General features: G+C 42.1%; 1 protein-coding gene across 2 annotated transcripts in view; it reads right to left on the bottom strand.

Annotated features, from left to right (window-relative positions):
- Positions 1 to 16,146, bottom strand: part of FYN (FYN proto-oncogene, Src family tyrosine kinase) — a 53,825-nt gene that overhangs the window by 29,707 nt on the left and 7,972 nt on the right. For both annotated transcript variants that reach the window (XM_005485044.4, XM_005485046.4), the window contains exons 2-6: positions 11,461 to 11,718; positions 10,827 to 10,923; positions 6,176 to 6,274; positions 4,972 to 5,075; positions 604 to 753 (exon numbers count right to left, since the gene is read on the bottom strand). In XM_005485044.4, coding sequence (XP_005485101.1) covers positions 604 to 753; positions 4,972 to 5,075; positions 6,176 to 6,274; positions 10,827 to 10,923; positions 11,461 to 11,707 — 697 coding nt within the window. In that variant the 5' untranslated portion in view covers positions 11,708 to 11,718. The remainder of the gene's footprint in view (positions 1 to 603; positions 754 to 4,971; positions 5,076 to 6,175; positions 6,275 to 10,826; positions 10,924 to 11,460; positions 11,719 to 16,146) is intronic.

Genomic DNA, 16,146 nt, shown 5'->3' with positions numbered 1-16,146 from the left:
TGTACTTTTGGGTGGAACAATGCCTGCCACACTTTATTCACAGGAATAATAAAAAAAAAGTTTGGTGGGTGGACACAAATAGTGTGCATAAAGAAACATGCACATTGCCTTATTTATTTAACATAATCTAGATGCACATAGAATAAAAATTCAGTGGGAAAATATATTTAATGTATCTAATACATGCAGAACTTTTGGCCATTGTTTTAGGTGACTGAATTCCACAATGCAATTCCTATTTGCTTCACTGGCAATAGTGTGCTGCAAAATGGCGCATCTTAGCACTCACTTATTCACAGGGAATTCATGCTTGGAGATGTGCAAGTCAAATTTGGTAATTCTCTTTGCTCAGAAAAGGGAGAGCTGACAAAACCTTTAACACAGTGAAATGTTAGGTTTTAAAAGCTCTGCTGCTGTCTCCCATGAACAGCACTCAAAGACATTTATAACTCTAATGGGAAAGGGGTAACAGAAGATGAATTACAACAAGTTGGAGTCATAGATCAAATGACTCTTTAGGGCATCTTACACATACATCAGCTCAGCAGCAAACACTTTTGTTTTAAAATACTTCAGAGTGCCATGTATTATCTGAAAAATTACCTGAGTAATGCTGAACCAGCTGCTGAAGAGTTTCAAATTGTGCCCGAGTTGTGATATAATATCCACCATTGTCAAGTTTACGAATCTTATAATGTTTGACATGATCTCCTTTCATATCATCCCAGTCTCGAATAGACAGGGAATAGGCACCTGTTCCAAGCAAAGGAGAAAGAAAAAAATTGTAATTAGCTTTTAGTCACAAAGATTTTGGTTTTCTGGTAAGTTGCTACAAAGTGAATGAGAAATTGCTTCCAAAAAGCTCACCGTATCCTGAAAAAGAACAAATTAATCTAACACAATGAGGTAAGCATCAGAGAAATCCTGAGATGTTCACATTGTGTCCCTTTCACAATGTTCTAGAAAGGTACTGGGACTTCTGGGTAAATGAAAACTCACATTTTAACATTTACTGCTCCAGGCTGTTAAATTGACTTTTCCTATTCTAAGTGTCAGGTTACACTGCAAATACTGTCCTTTATGTAAATGCCAGTGGGTGGTAAATATCAAGATTTTGAGGACAGGAAGCTCTGGAGATAATGACTTTATATGTGGGTAGTGTTGTTACCTGGATGAATCCCAAACTTCTTTATAAACAACCAAATAAGCATATTTTGTACACCACAGTCTTTGGATGGTAATATTACACCAAGACTGAGCACCAGTAGATCTGAAAGAACTTCACATTTAACTTCCCAAATCCATGTGGGGCTTTAGAGCTTACTAGTGGGATTCAGATGCCCTAGCACAGGGATTAAGTGCCATGTGAGATGCCCTAGGACACGCTGCTTGGCAGTTTTCCCACAGGCTGTCACATTTTTCCAGCCATGTGGATGCCCTGCAGACATTTGAAATGGCTCTGGATGCTCAGGGCCATGTGAGCCTCAGTTGATGGGCTGGATTTAGTTTCAGGTGCAGTCGTGGCAGTCTGCAGGTGGGCTGGGGGTTTGATTTATCCACTCATGCATAAGCCCCTGGTGCTATGAGGGTGGCTGAGTCCCAGCCCAGTTTCCATGAGAGCTATGGCACTGTGGTGTAATGCCAGTGTGGGCACTCGGTGTCTGCAGTCAGGGGCAGCTGAACAGAGCCTCAGCTTCCTGCTGGCTGCAGAAACAGCTCAGGCACCTCCGTGGGGACCTGCACCTTCAGGTAACTCACTCTGGATGACAGTCCTGTTTTACAGCCAGTGACACACATGTTGGTTGTAAAAAACCCACTTTTTTACAGTGTAACGCAGCATCTGAACAAAACATGGTGCTTTTCAAAGGCAGCAAAGAAAACAAGTTCTCTCTCATGGCTCAGACAAATATTGTGTTTACTCAAGGGAATTTAGGTACTAAAAGGAGAAGAGGAAACTGTCAGCTGCAATGAGCTCAGGGAGGCCCTCCTTCTGGAGCCTCTGCTGCTTTCACTGGTAACCATGTCAGCTAAGGGCAGAAAAGGAAAACCACCAGCAAACAGTTTTGTGTGACATGAAAGGTGGTCCAGTGTAAGATGTCTTTCTTGGATGAATCCTCAGGAAGAAGCCTCCTTGACCATATTAATCAACAACAGGTTACACTGGTGGGTGGCTGATCCCTGAGGGAGATGCAGTGAGCAAAACCTCTCCACCCTGACTCCAAGGACTTCTCAAATTCCCTGTTGTTTGTCCCCTATATAGGAGGAAAAGAGCCAACACTTAAAACAGATGATTCTGCTTTATTTGAATGGGAGGCACCCTTAAAGGAGTGTCAGGGGTTGTTTTATGTATTTTTTTTAAATTTGATTTTAGTTTCATGTATTTATTTTGGTGGGGTTGGAGCTAGATAATCTTAAAGGTCCCTTCCAACTCCAGCCTTGCTGTGATTCTCTGATTTCTAAGTGTAGACAAATACTGTTTGTTTAGGACAGTTTTCTGAAGAGGCTCTCCCCGAGTCAGTACATTTGTCTCAACTAGGAGTTCAAAGCTTTTTGGTGACTTGCAAGCACATCTTGTGCATGCTTTGTACCACCACTCTGGGCTGTGCATTGTCAGCCTCCTCTCAGAATTCTCCAGGCAGTCTTCTCCACCTCTGCATTTTTGAGTTTTGATCCACTGGCAGCAGCTGTATTTTCTTTAGTCACGCTCCCTGCCTATCTGCTCACTATTTTAGATTCTTTAGGGAAATGTAAACAATCTGTGGTTCCAGGTCTGCAATCAGAGCTGTGTGGGTGGCCCTCAGTGGACCCCTGTTGACCTCAGATCAAGTTGCAGGACTGGAGCTTTAGCTCAAACCTGGACATAAACAAGAACCAAGATGATTTCATTATTCATTTATTTAGGCTGTTGGTTATCTATACTATTCATTATTCTCTGATGATAAATTTAAATACAAGAGATAGAAGCAATAAAAATTTGGGATAGAAATACGACATTACAATATATCATGCTAATGATTTTTTTAAAAAAGCCAAAGAACTAAAACCAGACAGTCTTGAAAGGTGGAGATTGAAACCAGGTGAAGGATTATGCAGACAAGAGCTGATGAAGCACCTGGGTAGTCAGGCATTGAAAAAATGAAAAGCCAGCTCCATATGATTTATTTTGAAAGTAAGAAGAGAAGGCAACCATGATCAAGGGAAGTTCAATTCATGCTGAAATCACCCATGATGATACTTCTAAGAGGATCCTGATTAATTTTATTATTGTTATTATTTAAAGCAGAAGGGACAATTCTAGGTCAAAACAATTCCTGCCTTAAGCCCACAATGGCTGGTTGGGATAGGGCATTTTGAGAAGACTTATGGCAGAACACAGCACTTGAGCCCACGTAATTGATTTTTTTCTCTCTCTTAAACAACAAGCTCTCTGTTTTCTTCTAACTTGAACACCCCAAGAATGAGAAGGGAAATAGGCATTTTTGACAATAAAACATACATGTCTGGTTTTTTCATATAGCTTTGATGCAAACTCTGCTTGAAGATGTAGAGAGCCTTAAGTTTGAATGCAGAGAAATGTAACTTGCTGCTGTAAGTCCATCCATGATGGATTTCTACATTTTTCCAATGCATTTGTGTCTCACAAGAAATTAGAAAAAACCCTGACTTGGCTAAGTAAACAGCTCTGCAAAACATATCCCCTATCACTGTATAAGACCTGGGGAAGCCAGACTAAACTGATAATGTGGTTTAGAGAAACAGTGTTGTGTTTGTTTTTAGGATCCATGGCTGCATATATGAGTGAGTTTTTAAACTTGGCACAGAGTGGGATGAAGTTCTGCTCCTCACACACATCAGAGCAACTGTTGGTGAAAAAAAACAGGTGGAGGCTATTTGCAGAAAAAGAGCAAGTTTGAGCCTGTCTTGCTCCTGGTGAGAATGCCTCACTGCTATGGGAAGCATGGTGAAGCTGTGGGGTGACAAGAAACTGTCTGCCTGGAACAACAGCAAGTCTATTCAGATTCTGCGTCAAAAGCAGTTTTCAGAGTTATAGGCAGCCAAGGAAGAATGCTTGGAAGACTTCAGGAGGCAATGATGCAAAGCTTACAATTTTAGAGGATTGAATGCAGCATCTGAAGATAGGTCAGGGAGAGAGGAGTGCAAATACTGCTTCTCTTCTTTAAACGCCTTCACTAGCCATGACGTTTTGCATGCTAAGCCTAGCTGATAGTGTGCTCTGATCAAAGCACTGACAAGTCAGTGCTTTAATTATGTGAACCATCATTAGACTACAGAACTTGTATGGAATTAATTCTAGTGACTTATGCCTCCCACAGCTTTTGTTCTGGATTGTTGGTTAATTGAGAAATGGCCAGGTTTGTTTTTGGTTAGTTGCAAGTTTTCTGCTCAATAGTTGTATGAATTAGAAAGATCTTTTCATACATGTGAAGCTATTGAAGAAGATGTTGACAGGCCTTGTGAGCAAAACGTAAAAGCAAAAATAGCACACGCCGAGAAAACTGGAACTCCTCCAATATTTTTAAAGGGAAGGAGGAAAATACACCCTTCCACTCAACTTCAGCAGAATGGCTACAGCTGAATACTTTATGAATATATTAATTAGAAGTATATTCAAGTCTTTTCCCTGTTAATATGTGAATTTAAAACTGCTGCATAATTTTTTGTCTCTTTTTTTTTGTTCCCCCCAAGGATCCAGCATTTCAAAGGATCACACCATGTGGCTTGCACTGCAGATACCATGGGTTGAGTGTGAGTTGTACTTTGGTTGTTCTCTACTTTGAACACTCACCCTAAGACCTAGGATGTCCAGACATCCAATTCTCTAACACAAATACATGCAAAAATGATACTTATTCTCTGCCTGCCTTCATACCACTGACAACAGTATTTCACACACTCAGCACAGTTTTTCCCATATGATCTTCCCATTCCCAGTCAGAATGCCCATCCTACCTTTGGTAGTTTCGCTTTCCCGGATCAAGAAGGTACCTCTGGGGTTTCCAAACGACAGCAGCTGCCTCTCAGCATCCTTTCGGCCCAGCTTGCCAAAGTACCACCTTAGGGAAATACCAGAAATAGTAAGGCAAAATGTGATGTAGCAACACTAAACAGTGTCACAAAGCCCAGACACAGAGAGGATTTTGTGTGGAACCTGTGCTTACTCAGATACAGTTGACCATTTTTGTCACACTGTGTCGCTTTTATCATGCTGGAAAGCCAATGTGACAAAACACACAGTAGATGTTCCCTGTGCTGGGCAGCAGCTCTTTGCACTGAGCCTGTAATCAGCAGGTGCTGAGAATGTTTAGCGTCCTCCAACAAAGGCCAGACTTGGACAAAGAGAGGCCAAGATGTGGTGGGTGGAAGGTATACACAAGGAAAAGGGCAGAAAACTGTTGCTGCCAAAGAGCAGTATTTGTAGAGATGTTGCTATAAATATTTTACTTGCATAGTGATTTATTAGTACTCAATATTTTTGTTGCAGCACAGCTATAAAATCTCAGCAGAAAGATGAGATTCAACCTTGATGAGATTCTATATGAGGCTTTCAGAGGCTTTTACAGTCTTTTTTCCTTCCTGCAGCAACGTTTTTGTGTTGTTTCCCAATCAACCAAGGACAACCTGGAGTACAGACTCCAGGAGTACCTGCTCAGCTCTATAAGCTCCTCCACTGCATCTTTTATACTGGAAATAATGTGAATACACACATCACTCCTTTTCACTGCATAGATGGGTCCTCAGTAGAGCTTTGTGTATGCATTGTGGGCATCCTATCTATCCTGGATTTGTATTCGTTGATACAATGTGTCCTCTTTAATGGACAGTTTGCACACTAATTGACTCAAAATATTTTCACAAGTTGGTTCAGGAAAAGCAAGGACACCTTTTGGTTAAAGCTTGAAATTAGCTGACAGTTGAAAAAATGAAGCAGACCTGTGTTCCTTTAGGTTTTCTTCCTTTGTTTTGACATTGAAAAAGCACTGAGCTCGTGCTTCTTTTGTTACTAATTACCTAATTATTTATCAGTGCAGTTAAGAACTGAAATAAATATAACGTAAGTAATTTGAAAAATCACTGCAATCAATCAAAACCAACTCCTCACACCTCCTTCTAAAACTGCACTAATGGGTCTTTAGAACAGAAAAAGAAAACATACTCCTCTGCTTGGATGGAATCGACTGGAGCCACATAATTACTGGGAATGTAACCAGTTTCTCCTGTTGTCAAGGAACGGGCCTCCCACCAGTCTCCTTCCCTGTGGAAACAGAGGTGAGGAGGAGAAGTGAGAGCAGGACACAGCTGTACAGACAATGATGTGACTTTGTCTTCAGTTCTCGGTCTCAAGGTTGTTTATTGTATCTTATCTATAAAATTCTTTCTCCTGCCCTGCCGAGGTCTGTCCAGCAGGACAGTCCATGCACTCTGCCTGCCCCCAGGCCTGTTATGTCTTTATACTAAAAATTACGTATACAATGTTTACAATTACTTTCCAATACCTATCACCTATGTTAGACTGTGAGCTTCTACTCTAAACCAAGCCAAAAGTGCCAACATCACAGGAGAAGATGGTGACCAAGAAGAAGAAGAAGAAGAAGAAAGGCTGGACATATCTAGATCCCTCCATCTTGCCCCCCTAAATCCCCATTCTAAAAACCCCAAAATCTATTTTTTCACCTCGTGATAAATTCAGTATTATTCTTCTTAATTTATTGTGGCTTGCAGATCTTCATCTAAGGTTGGTAATTTGCTCCATGGGTCATAATCAAAGCCACAGGCATTTTGGGCTCTGTGCCAGGGTCTCTGAGCCCCCTGCCAGGGGTCTTGGCTGCTCAGGACAGCCAGAGGGATGTCCTGGGTCCTGACAACTTTGCTAACAGCACCCAGAACTGCACAGCTGTAAGAAGCCACAGCCACTCATCTCTTTATCACCGGTGTGCTTCTGAGAGAGCTGTTTGCATCTAAACCCCAAAAAATGTACATATTTCTTTACATCTGGAATTATTGCAGCAGTGATTAGTACTGTAGCCTTTCAGATGCAGCATAATGGCATGAAGAGGCAAAAGAGCCCAGTGTAATCAGGTTTGGTGAGGGCTGAATTTGGACTAGAATATTGAAAAGTGTATCCATAGCAATTATTCTAATACAGACACTTGAAAAAGCTTACAGGGAAGTTGCCAAATTGAATGCTGTGTTCTGACTTTGGCTGGGAATGAGTTAATTTTCCTCAAGGCAGCTGCTGTGGGACTGTGTTTTGGATTTGTGCTGGACACAGCACTGCTAGCTGATAACACAGGGATGTTTTCATTCCTGCTGAGCAGCATTCCCACAGTGTCAAGGCCTTTCCAGCCTCCCTCCCGAGCAGAGAGGGGCTGAGCAGGGGTCTGTGTGAGGGGACACAGCTGGGACAGCTGACTCCAGCTGACCACAGGGGTATTCTGTAACATATGGCAGCAGGCTCAGCATGTAAAGCTGGGCAAGAAGAAGGACAAGGGGGGAATGTTTGGAGTGATGGCCTTTACCTTCCCAAGGCATGCTTAGGCATGATGGAAGCCTGCTTTCCTGGGGATGGCCGAACACCTGCCTGCCTATGGGAAGCCATGAATGAATTCCTTGTTTTGCTTGGCTTCTGTGCATGACTTTTGCTTTACCTGTTAAACTGCCTTTATCTCAACCCATGAGTTTTCTCACTTTTCTCCTTCTGATTCTCTCCCTGATCCTACCACGGGAGAAGTGAAGCCCCCCATGGAGGTTGTGTGGGGCTGAGTTGTTCTCTGAGGTTAAACCACAACACAGTGTCACATTCACTGCTGATTTTAAACTTCTATGAGCACAATTATCTGAAACCCAAAGATATCAAAAAGCCATCTATCAATATGGCATTTTAGATGGCCCTTAAGGATCACACTTCATTGCCTAGATTCCCTCTGCTGGCCACCTGGAGGAGGTAGCACAAGACAAGGCTGCATTTTCAAATACTTGCAAAAAGCTCTTCTTCTACAACATTTAAATGTGAAGAGGTTCATGCAGGACGATCTTAAGGCAGCATTCTGCAGGCTTAGCATGAATTTTTGTCTTACACTGGTGCAGACAGTGGGACATGCTACTGCCTTTCAGAAAATGCACATTGCTGCAGGCTGTGCAGCTTTAAGAGAAGTTTATTTCTCAGCTTTCTGCAGGATGCAGTGGCTTGGGATTTACCAATTTCTATTTCATTCTCAGCACCAGTGAGAATGAAATAGAAGTTGGTGAATTCATCAGTGTTTAACTCCTACCACTACTAATAAGCATTCTCTTTTCTATTTCTGGACTGCTTAGAAACTCTTTCTCAGTTCCCCTCTCTGTAAACCAGAGACTTGTTCACTAAATAAAACACTATTATCACATGTGATTGGAGAATTCAGCCTCTTCTGGAAGCAAACAATTACAGAAAACACACTGTGTAAGCTATTACTGGAAGGAAAGGTTGTGTCAAGGTGAATTCTTTAAATTTTCAACTTCACTTTATTTAACAGTTTAAAGGAGCACGAACTCTATGGAAAACAACTAGAAAACAGCTGTGATTAGTCAGAAAGGAGACTTTCCAATTTTACAGTTCAAGAAACATGAAGTGCAAATAGCTTTTGCAGAGGTTGACACTGTTTTAATACACCCTGTGTGCATTAGTATGTCAGGCAAATGGCCCTTTCTGTTTGTGTCCCTGGTGGTGCCAGTGAAGTGCTAACCCTTCCCCCAGATGCTGCTGTAGAATATTTCTGAGGCACTGAGCTTGATAAATTGTACCATTCAATCTCCTCCTTACTGTGCAGAGAGTCCACTAGATGGAGGTATTTTGTCGTATCTAGGGAGGAAAAAAGCACTCCTGTGGATGCTCCCAATGTCAGGAACAACCCCCTCTGCTTTGACAGAGAAGCTTAAATCTCTCAAAGCACTGCCAGAAAGGAGGAGGAATGCAGGCTTTTTTCACAGCTCTTAATTTCAGACCTGCAGCTGAGGTAGGAGGCAGCTAGTCAATGGGGCCAGACAGGGAGTGGTGGTGGGAATGCTGGGGATGCCCAGTGTTCCAAAGCTCCACATTCAGGCTCTGATATGAACCACTCTGCAGGTGCCTCTTTCACCCAGACTGCCTTTAGTAAAATTTCTGGGCTCAAATCACAGGGATACCCCCTGTATGTCATTTCAGGTGTTGTGCTGAATGTTTACTCCAAAACACAAATCAAATTTCGGTTTTTGAAAGCTAAAGCAAAATCCAAATCCAAACCTCTCCAAAAATTCCAGGCCAACTACTTTTTTTGCACATATTGGCAAGCAGCATTGGCAGGTGCTCTTAAAAATGAGCTTATTTAATGTAATTCCTGATGAAGAGAGGTAGCATTCTTACAGAAAAGCAGATTTCTGGAGATTCCCAGTCTGGCTGTCACTACTCCAGGGGTGTGGTTAGGGCCATGTTTATAAGCAAATACACCTAACTACAATGGGAACTGAGTTTCTATGATCCTACAGGAAAATAAATGAATGCCTGGTCTTTTTTCCTTGCTTAGAAACCCTTCTTCCAGGCTGTAATTACCTGCATCAAAATGCATGTACTGGCAGCCACTGACATGAAGGGGAATCTCTCTGTCTCACCAGCTCCAAGGATGACAGCTCTGTAAGTCCTGGTGAGCACCACCAGATTCCACCAACTGGCATGTACAAGGTATTTATAACGCGTGGAACTTCTTGTTCCAGGTTATGGCATAGTTTGTGCAAGGTTAGGAAAGCACAAGGCAATGTGAACAAAAATGGATCATAGGTTTAAAAAGGGTTTGTTTCCAACCTCTAATTTAGAAGCAGAAAGGTTTTACTGCTGCTCCCTCTACAAATTGTAACTGAAGTTTCTGTGCTTTCATCTACATCAAAGCTCTTTTGCTTCATGAAATATTCCACAGAATTACCTGATTTTTAAAACAACTTCAGTGCACACTGAGCCAATTCCAACCCTTCAGTGGCTATATTAAAATTAACAGGAGCTGCACCAAGGGTGAATTCATCTCATTGTCACAAATTATAAAAAAAAAGAGAGGACCAATATCACAAAGCCTTTAGAAAGTGACATACTTGGTTGTTAAGCCATTTTTACCTCTACATGACGGCAGTAGTGAACATAACACAGAGCCTGCCACTTTGTGCTCTTAGCCAAGAATTACAAGATGTTCAGATATAGGTCAGTAGCACAGTGAGTTTTAGAAGTTATTTTTAAATCGCTAAGGGATATTTTTTTCTATGGGCAGTTGATCAAATTAATTTTAAGTTGATGATTTCCAGGATGGAAATGTGGTTTTCATGTCAGATGCAGCAGAACCTAAGAAGTTCTGACTCCATCACTTATCTTTAAAAGGACAAAAATGCTTTTAAACTTGGAATATACATCTTTTGTGAATCACCTTTTAGCTCATTTCTGTGTAGGGATACTTGCAGCAGATTGGAAAAAGTGTTAGTACATGCCTTGCAGAACCTCTGTAGTTACTGATAAAGTACAAAGCTGGTAGTCTCAGTTCTGAATGTGGGGTTACTGTAAAAGGTAAGCAGTAAATCAACAATCTAACACTTTTTTAAAAGTAAAGCTGCATGTGGTTGAAGTGTTTTTTCCCCAACAACACAGCACTTTGCAAAAGTGCACTAAATGCAAGGATGAGAAAGTAAGCATACAGTAAATCCCCTCCGTACTTGAATATCCAACATCAGATTTTACTAATAGCATAAGCAAATGTTATTGTAAACATTGTAAGTTTGAAACTATTAAAAAGTAGATTCCCAACCCTATAACTTACGAGCTGTTAAGTATCTGGAATTTTTCTCCTTTGTGAAAACTCAAGTCATCTTCTGTTCTTGCTTCATAGTCATAAAGCGCCACAAAAAGAGTTACACCTAAAGAAAAAGATCAGTGGGTTATACTCCATCACAAAGACAGGAGGGAAAGGAACCTCAAGAGATGTTGTGGATAAGCCACAGGTAAGCTGCTCCAGTTGCTGAGGAGCAAACCAAACTGAACCCTCCAACTTTTGAATGACTCTCATTTCTCTGGTCTTAGGCAGCCAGTGGGCACTCCGCCTCCTTCACTCTGCACAATCACAACATCCCAGGCAGGCAAAGGGGGTTGAAGAGACAGTTTAGACATAGCCATGCCAAGTATTTAACTACTGGAGGTGGCTCAGCCCACACATTACACTCCCTGGTAGAGAGATGAGGCAGTTAGCCAAATTTGGCATGTACACATAATTTCTCAGTGCCAAGTGAACCTGCAAATTAGCAAAAGACCCAGCTCCACCCTACTTCAATTCTTCACACTATTTAATGAAATAACTCTTCCTAAAAGCAACATGCTGAGACAGTCAGGCCTCTGCTGTACACGTGACTGACACTAGGAACACTAAAATAAGATAAAAAGATAAAAAATAAGCTCACCTGTTCCTCCTCTTGTACGCAGCGTCCCTGTATGAGAGGAGGAGTTGACTCCACCAAACACAGTCAGTCCTTGGCCTCCTGTGGCATGGAAGTTGTTGTAGTTTGGGATTGAAGTCACACCAAAGCTAGGATAGTGCTGAGGAGTAGGATCTGTCCCATAGCGGTAGCCTGAGCTTTGAGTTAAACTGCCATCCCTCTCATCAGTCAGTTTTGTTGCTTCTTTATCCTTACATTGCACACAGCCCATTATCTAAAATCCTAGGAGGGGAAGGAAAAGATAGGTGCTCATATGTTGATGCTCACCAGATGTCCTCCAAACACACATATGATGAGGCTCAAATAAAGTTCACTGCTCAAAAGTTAAGTACTTTGGAAAAAAAAAAAACTGCATTGGTTTGAATATAAACAGCAACATGTTGGAAAAAACCTCACACAAAATCTTCCCCTCAGTTTTCCATTGAGGCCTGGGGAAGGGGATCCTGCCTGCTCTTAGGGAGGTGGCAGATCTTTGTCCAGCCCTGACAGGCAACATTTTGCACAGAGGAACCAAGAGGATGAAATCCATCTTGCTCACCCTCTGCCAGGAGATGCAGGAGATGCAACTAGCAGGCTAAGGACTCAGCCAAAAAAGTGCAGCTGGAGGTGTTCAAGACTGCCCCCAGAACACAGAATCAGGCACTTAACTTGTGGCTCATATTTGACCTGGCCAACTACACAGGAGTGGACTTCACCTAAAGACAAAACCCTTCCATTGCTGAAGCTCTGCACGGCAGGCAGAAAAAAAGCCACAGTGAGCCAAGAATTATTACAGCAGGAAAGTAGGAGGGAGATATCAGAGGGCACAGCTGACAAAAAAAAAGGAAGTTCCTTTTCAAGCAATACCAAATTGAAGACTAAAACCACTGGTAACAGGAGGTGGGGCTGGCAAAGGCACATGTTAAGAAACCAGAGAAAGTCCCAGAAGAATTAACACATCAAATGCAGAGCAACTCCAAGTACAGATTCTGCACAGGATGAAACTGAGAGGGTTTCAAAAATTACAGCTTCAAAAAGGTTGCTCCAAGTTTTTTAATTCTTGTAACCTCTTGCTCAGCACCCTCATGGGGCACTACCAGCCTGGGTTAAACTTTTTATTTTAGAGAGTTTATTTTAGCCTCTCTCTGCATGGAGGGTGATTCACCACAGCTCAGAAGCAGTCCTGCAAGGTTAGTCCTGTTACCTGGTGTTGCCTGTCATCTGTAGCTCTAACTTTCTTTAATCCATGTGGTGCTGTGACTGAATTCTTTCCTATTGCCCAAGTTGAACCTGGACACAAAACCTGAGTTTCTGGAGTTGGGTGGGATGAACCTGGGCAATCAGATACTTATCTGGATGCCTCCTTGATCTGAACCAGTACAGTGACTCTTAGATGCAACCTGGCACACTAACAACACACTGTGAATAGTGGGGTTGTAAGAGAAGTGGCAGAAAAAACCCTAAAAAAATTGCTTAATAGACACAGTTTTTTCAGAATATATAAATAGACAGGGAAAAAATGCAGAGAACGAAAAAAAAAATATAGTGAAGTACTATTTTTTTTGCCCCACATTTCTTTTCACATTTCAGACCAATATCTGTCACTTCGGGTAAATAAAAAGTCTATGCTTTCTAAATTTCTGTAATTTTTCTGTAGCTGCTAGGCTGGCTATTTTCTATACCTTACCCCAACATCAACACAGGAAATTGGTTTTGACAAACTCATGGGATTCAGAAAAATACTGTTTCACCAGTGCTAATGCTTCAAAAATTATGCAGCAGCTCCCTGTTTTTCTGTGACAGTGCACAGTCTGGATACCTGCTTCCCACATCTCACCTGCCTAATTAAAAACACTTCTGCTGAAGGGTATTTTCTACAGTTTGCAGATACTTCCAGTTATTCTACAAGTCAGTTCAGAAAAACAAGCATAATTTTGCTTGCCCAATGTGACACCCATCCACAAGAAGGACCAGAAGGAGGATCTGGGAAAATACAGGCCTGTCAGTCTGCCCTTGATGCCCAGGAAGGTTATGGAAAGCTCATTGTGAGTGCAATCACAAGGCACACACAGGATCAGACCCAGCCAGATTGGGTCTAGGACAGGACACAGCCCTCAGTGCCATGGCCTAATTGACAAGGTGGTAATCAGTCAAAGGCTGGATGCTATGATCTCAGAGGTCTTTTTAACCTAAATGATTCTGTTTTGCTGTAATTTTATCTTTATTTATTTCCTGGAGTTGTATTGCCTGCAGCTAGCATGGGTCTACGCTCTCTTGCTCTTAGCCTGAATTAAAACTGCCCTTTTTGCATTTCTTTATCCCTTCAAGACACCACATCCACTCAGCAGGGCTCCCTCACCAAAATGTTTAAGTCTTTTGGGGAGAACAGAGAAATGGACTCCTGACTCTTCACTTGCTGCATGGGTGGCATGAGCTGGGATCCCCCAAGAAACTAAAGCAACAACTGGTTGAGGGAAAGGGGTTTGCTGCTGTTACTGCTGCAGCAGCCATGCTGACCTCCCTCCTCTGCTCGCCCTGGAAGCTGGGCTGGAGCTGGAGGTGCAGAGTGTTGTGCATCCCCAGGACCAGCAGTAGCACCAGGTGAGCCACAGGGAGCACGAGAGGTGCAGAGGTGCCCTGGCCAGCTTCACATCAGCTGAGAAAAACTGCTTGTGGAACCAGGACTACTGCTTTTACCATTCAACAGCAGGACAGTCTGGCTCTGGAGAGCCTTTGTCTGGAGATGCCATCAGAACTGAGGTTTTCCTGGCTCCTCTCAGAGCCTCTGTGAGCACTGCCAGAGAGTGAAGCAGGACCACATGGAAGGCAAGAGCCCTGTGGAGGGATGGCTCATCTCCCTGCAGAGCCCAGAAGGCTTTGGGCAGGAGGGATGAGTCTGGGATTCACTGCTGGGACCTGCTACACCTCTGTGAAAGCGTGGCTATGATGTGCAGAGAGCAAAACATGGGCAGGAGCAAACACTGCGCGGGAGACACCCCCAGAGAAATCCCAGCTCAGCAGGAAGGGAGGAAAGGTGCTGACCACCTGAGCAGGGAAGGGTAAGCCATTAAATCAGCCTGCCTAAAAGCTGCCACATGGGCTTATTCACCTCAAAGCAACTAAGTGATATGCAGGGTTTGCTGTTTCAAGAAGAATTTCACAGCCTTTTTGTTGGCTTGCAGACTTACATCCCTGTGAAACTCTATCACCTCCTCCCCTTCCCCTCCCAGCTCTGTTTTTTTCTCCTCTTATTTTTTCCCATGTGCTTTCATGAAGAAAGTAGAGAAAAAATTTAAAGAAAAAAAGAGATAGGAAACATGAAATCTGTGAGACCAGTGGGAGGGAAAGTGGTTTTCTTGTTGCTCATTCACAAATGTTCAGCTGAGCAGGGAAAAAAAATCCCCACTGAAATCTGGGAATATTTCATGTATAAATTTACAACTGCTGACAAGACAACCCTACACATTTCATTTACACACTGATAAGGAAAAAGCTGAAATGATAAATCAACTGCAAAAAGAAATATTGCTACAAGTATTTATCCTGGAAAAAGTGAATAAACAAGGGGATGGTATATATATGTACTGGTAGTTTAAAAAAATGGTTTAGGTTTGTATTACTAGGAGTTATATGTATAGAGAACCAGTGAATTATGAATGTCTTGGTTTTTGCTTGCTTTATCTTTTCACTGGCAACAGCAGCACACAGGGAAGGAGAATTTGATGCAAAGTGAACCACTGACAAAATGGGCTTTTTCTTTCTCTTGTCCCCTCCCACTGTCACAGTGTCTAGACAATCCAAGTATAAAAACTGCTTGATTGCAGCCTCTTGTAAAATGTGACAGAGGGTGTTACATGCACACATCTTTTCAAGCCAAGTCCCTGAAAGTTGTCTGTTCTTGGCTCAAAGAAACAGCATCGTGGGGAGCTTGCTAAATGTGAGAGAATACATGTATGAGTGTACATGCCTAAAGTGATTTCAGCTTACTCAGGGGTTTCATAGACAATAAATATCACCTCCATTCAGCACTGGCCTTTGTGTCAATGAATGGAATCCAAAAACTAATCTCCTTCAGTATCACAGAGCAGGATTTTAATATCCAAAAGCTTCATCTCCCTGCATGTCAGCATTTGGAGCTGTGGAAGGCTGAAATTTATTCAGCCAGCTCTGAGATCACCAAACAAAATCTGGAGCTGTTTTACACTAAACTCTCTAGAGATGAGCACACAATGTTGCTCATCCAACATGCTGTGCATCTTAGAGTAAGGGAACAAGTTTTTAATCAATTTCCACTAGGAAAGGCAGAATTTCTCAGATGTGTGAGCTATGGGTTGCACAGCATTATCACAGTCTGACACTGGTAATGTTAAAAGACATGTAACTGGCCTAATTAAAATGAACTTTTCTAATGCAAGTAAATTGAATTTGGTTATTTTGAAGTTGTGTTTTTGTGGGCAAGGTAAAACGTGTTTTTATGAAAACATAAACCCCCCTATTTTCATGGGTGTTGAGACTTCCTTAGAGACAAATAAAAATAAACAGTATATTATTTGTCTCCTTTCTTGCCCTTATTACATTTCTTGGACTCCAGCATTAACATTGCAAGCAATCCAACATGTGTCTAACCAGAAGAGTAGTTTCCACCCACATTGTGGAAACATTAGTTGACAA

Source organism: Zonotrichia albicollis, chromosome 3, assembly GCF_047830755.1.
Source record: "Zonotrichia albicollis isolate bZonAlb1 chromosome 3, bZonAlb1.hap1, whole genome shotgun sequence".
In the NCBI taxonomy this organism is placed as follows: domain Eukaryota; kingdom Metazoa; phylum Chordata; class Aves; order Passeriformes; family Passerellidae; genus Zonotrichia; species Zonotrichia albicollis.
Note: the sequence above shows the minus strand (reverse complement) of the source record. Positions and strands in the feature narration are given on the sequence as shown.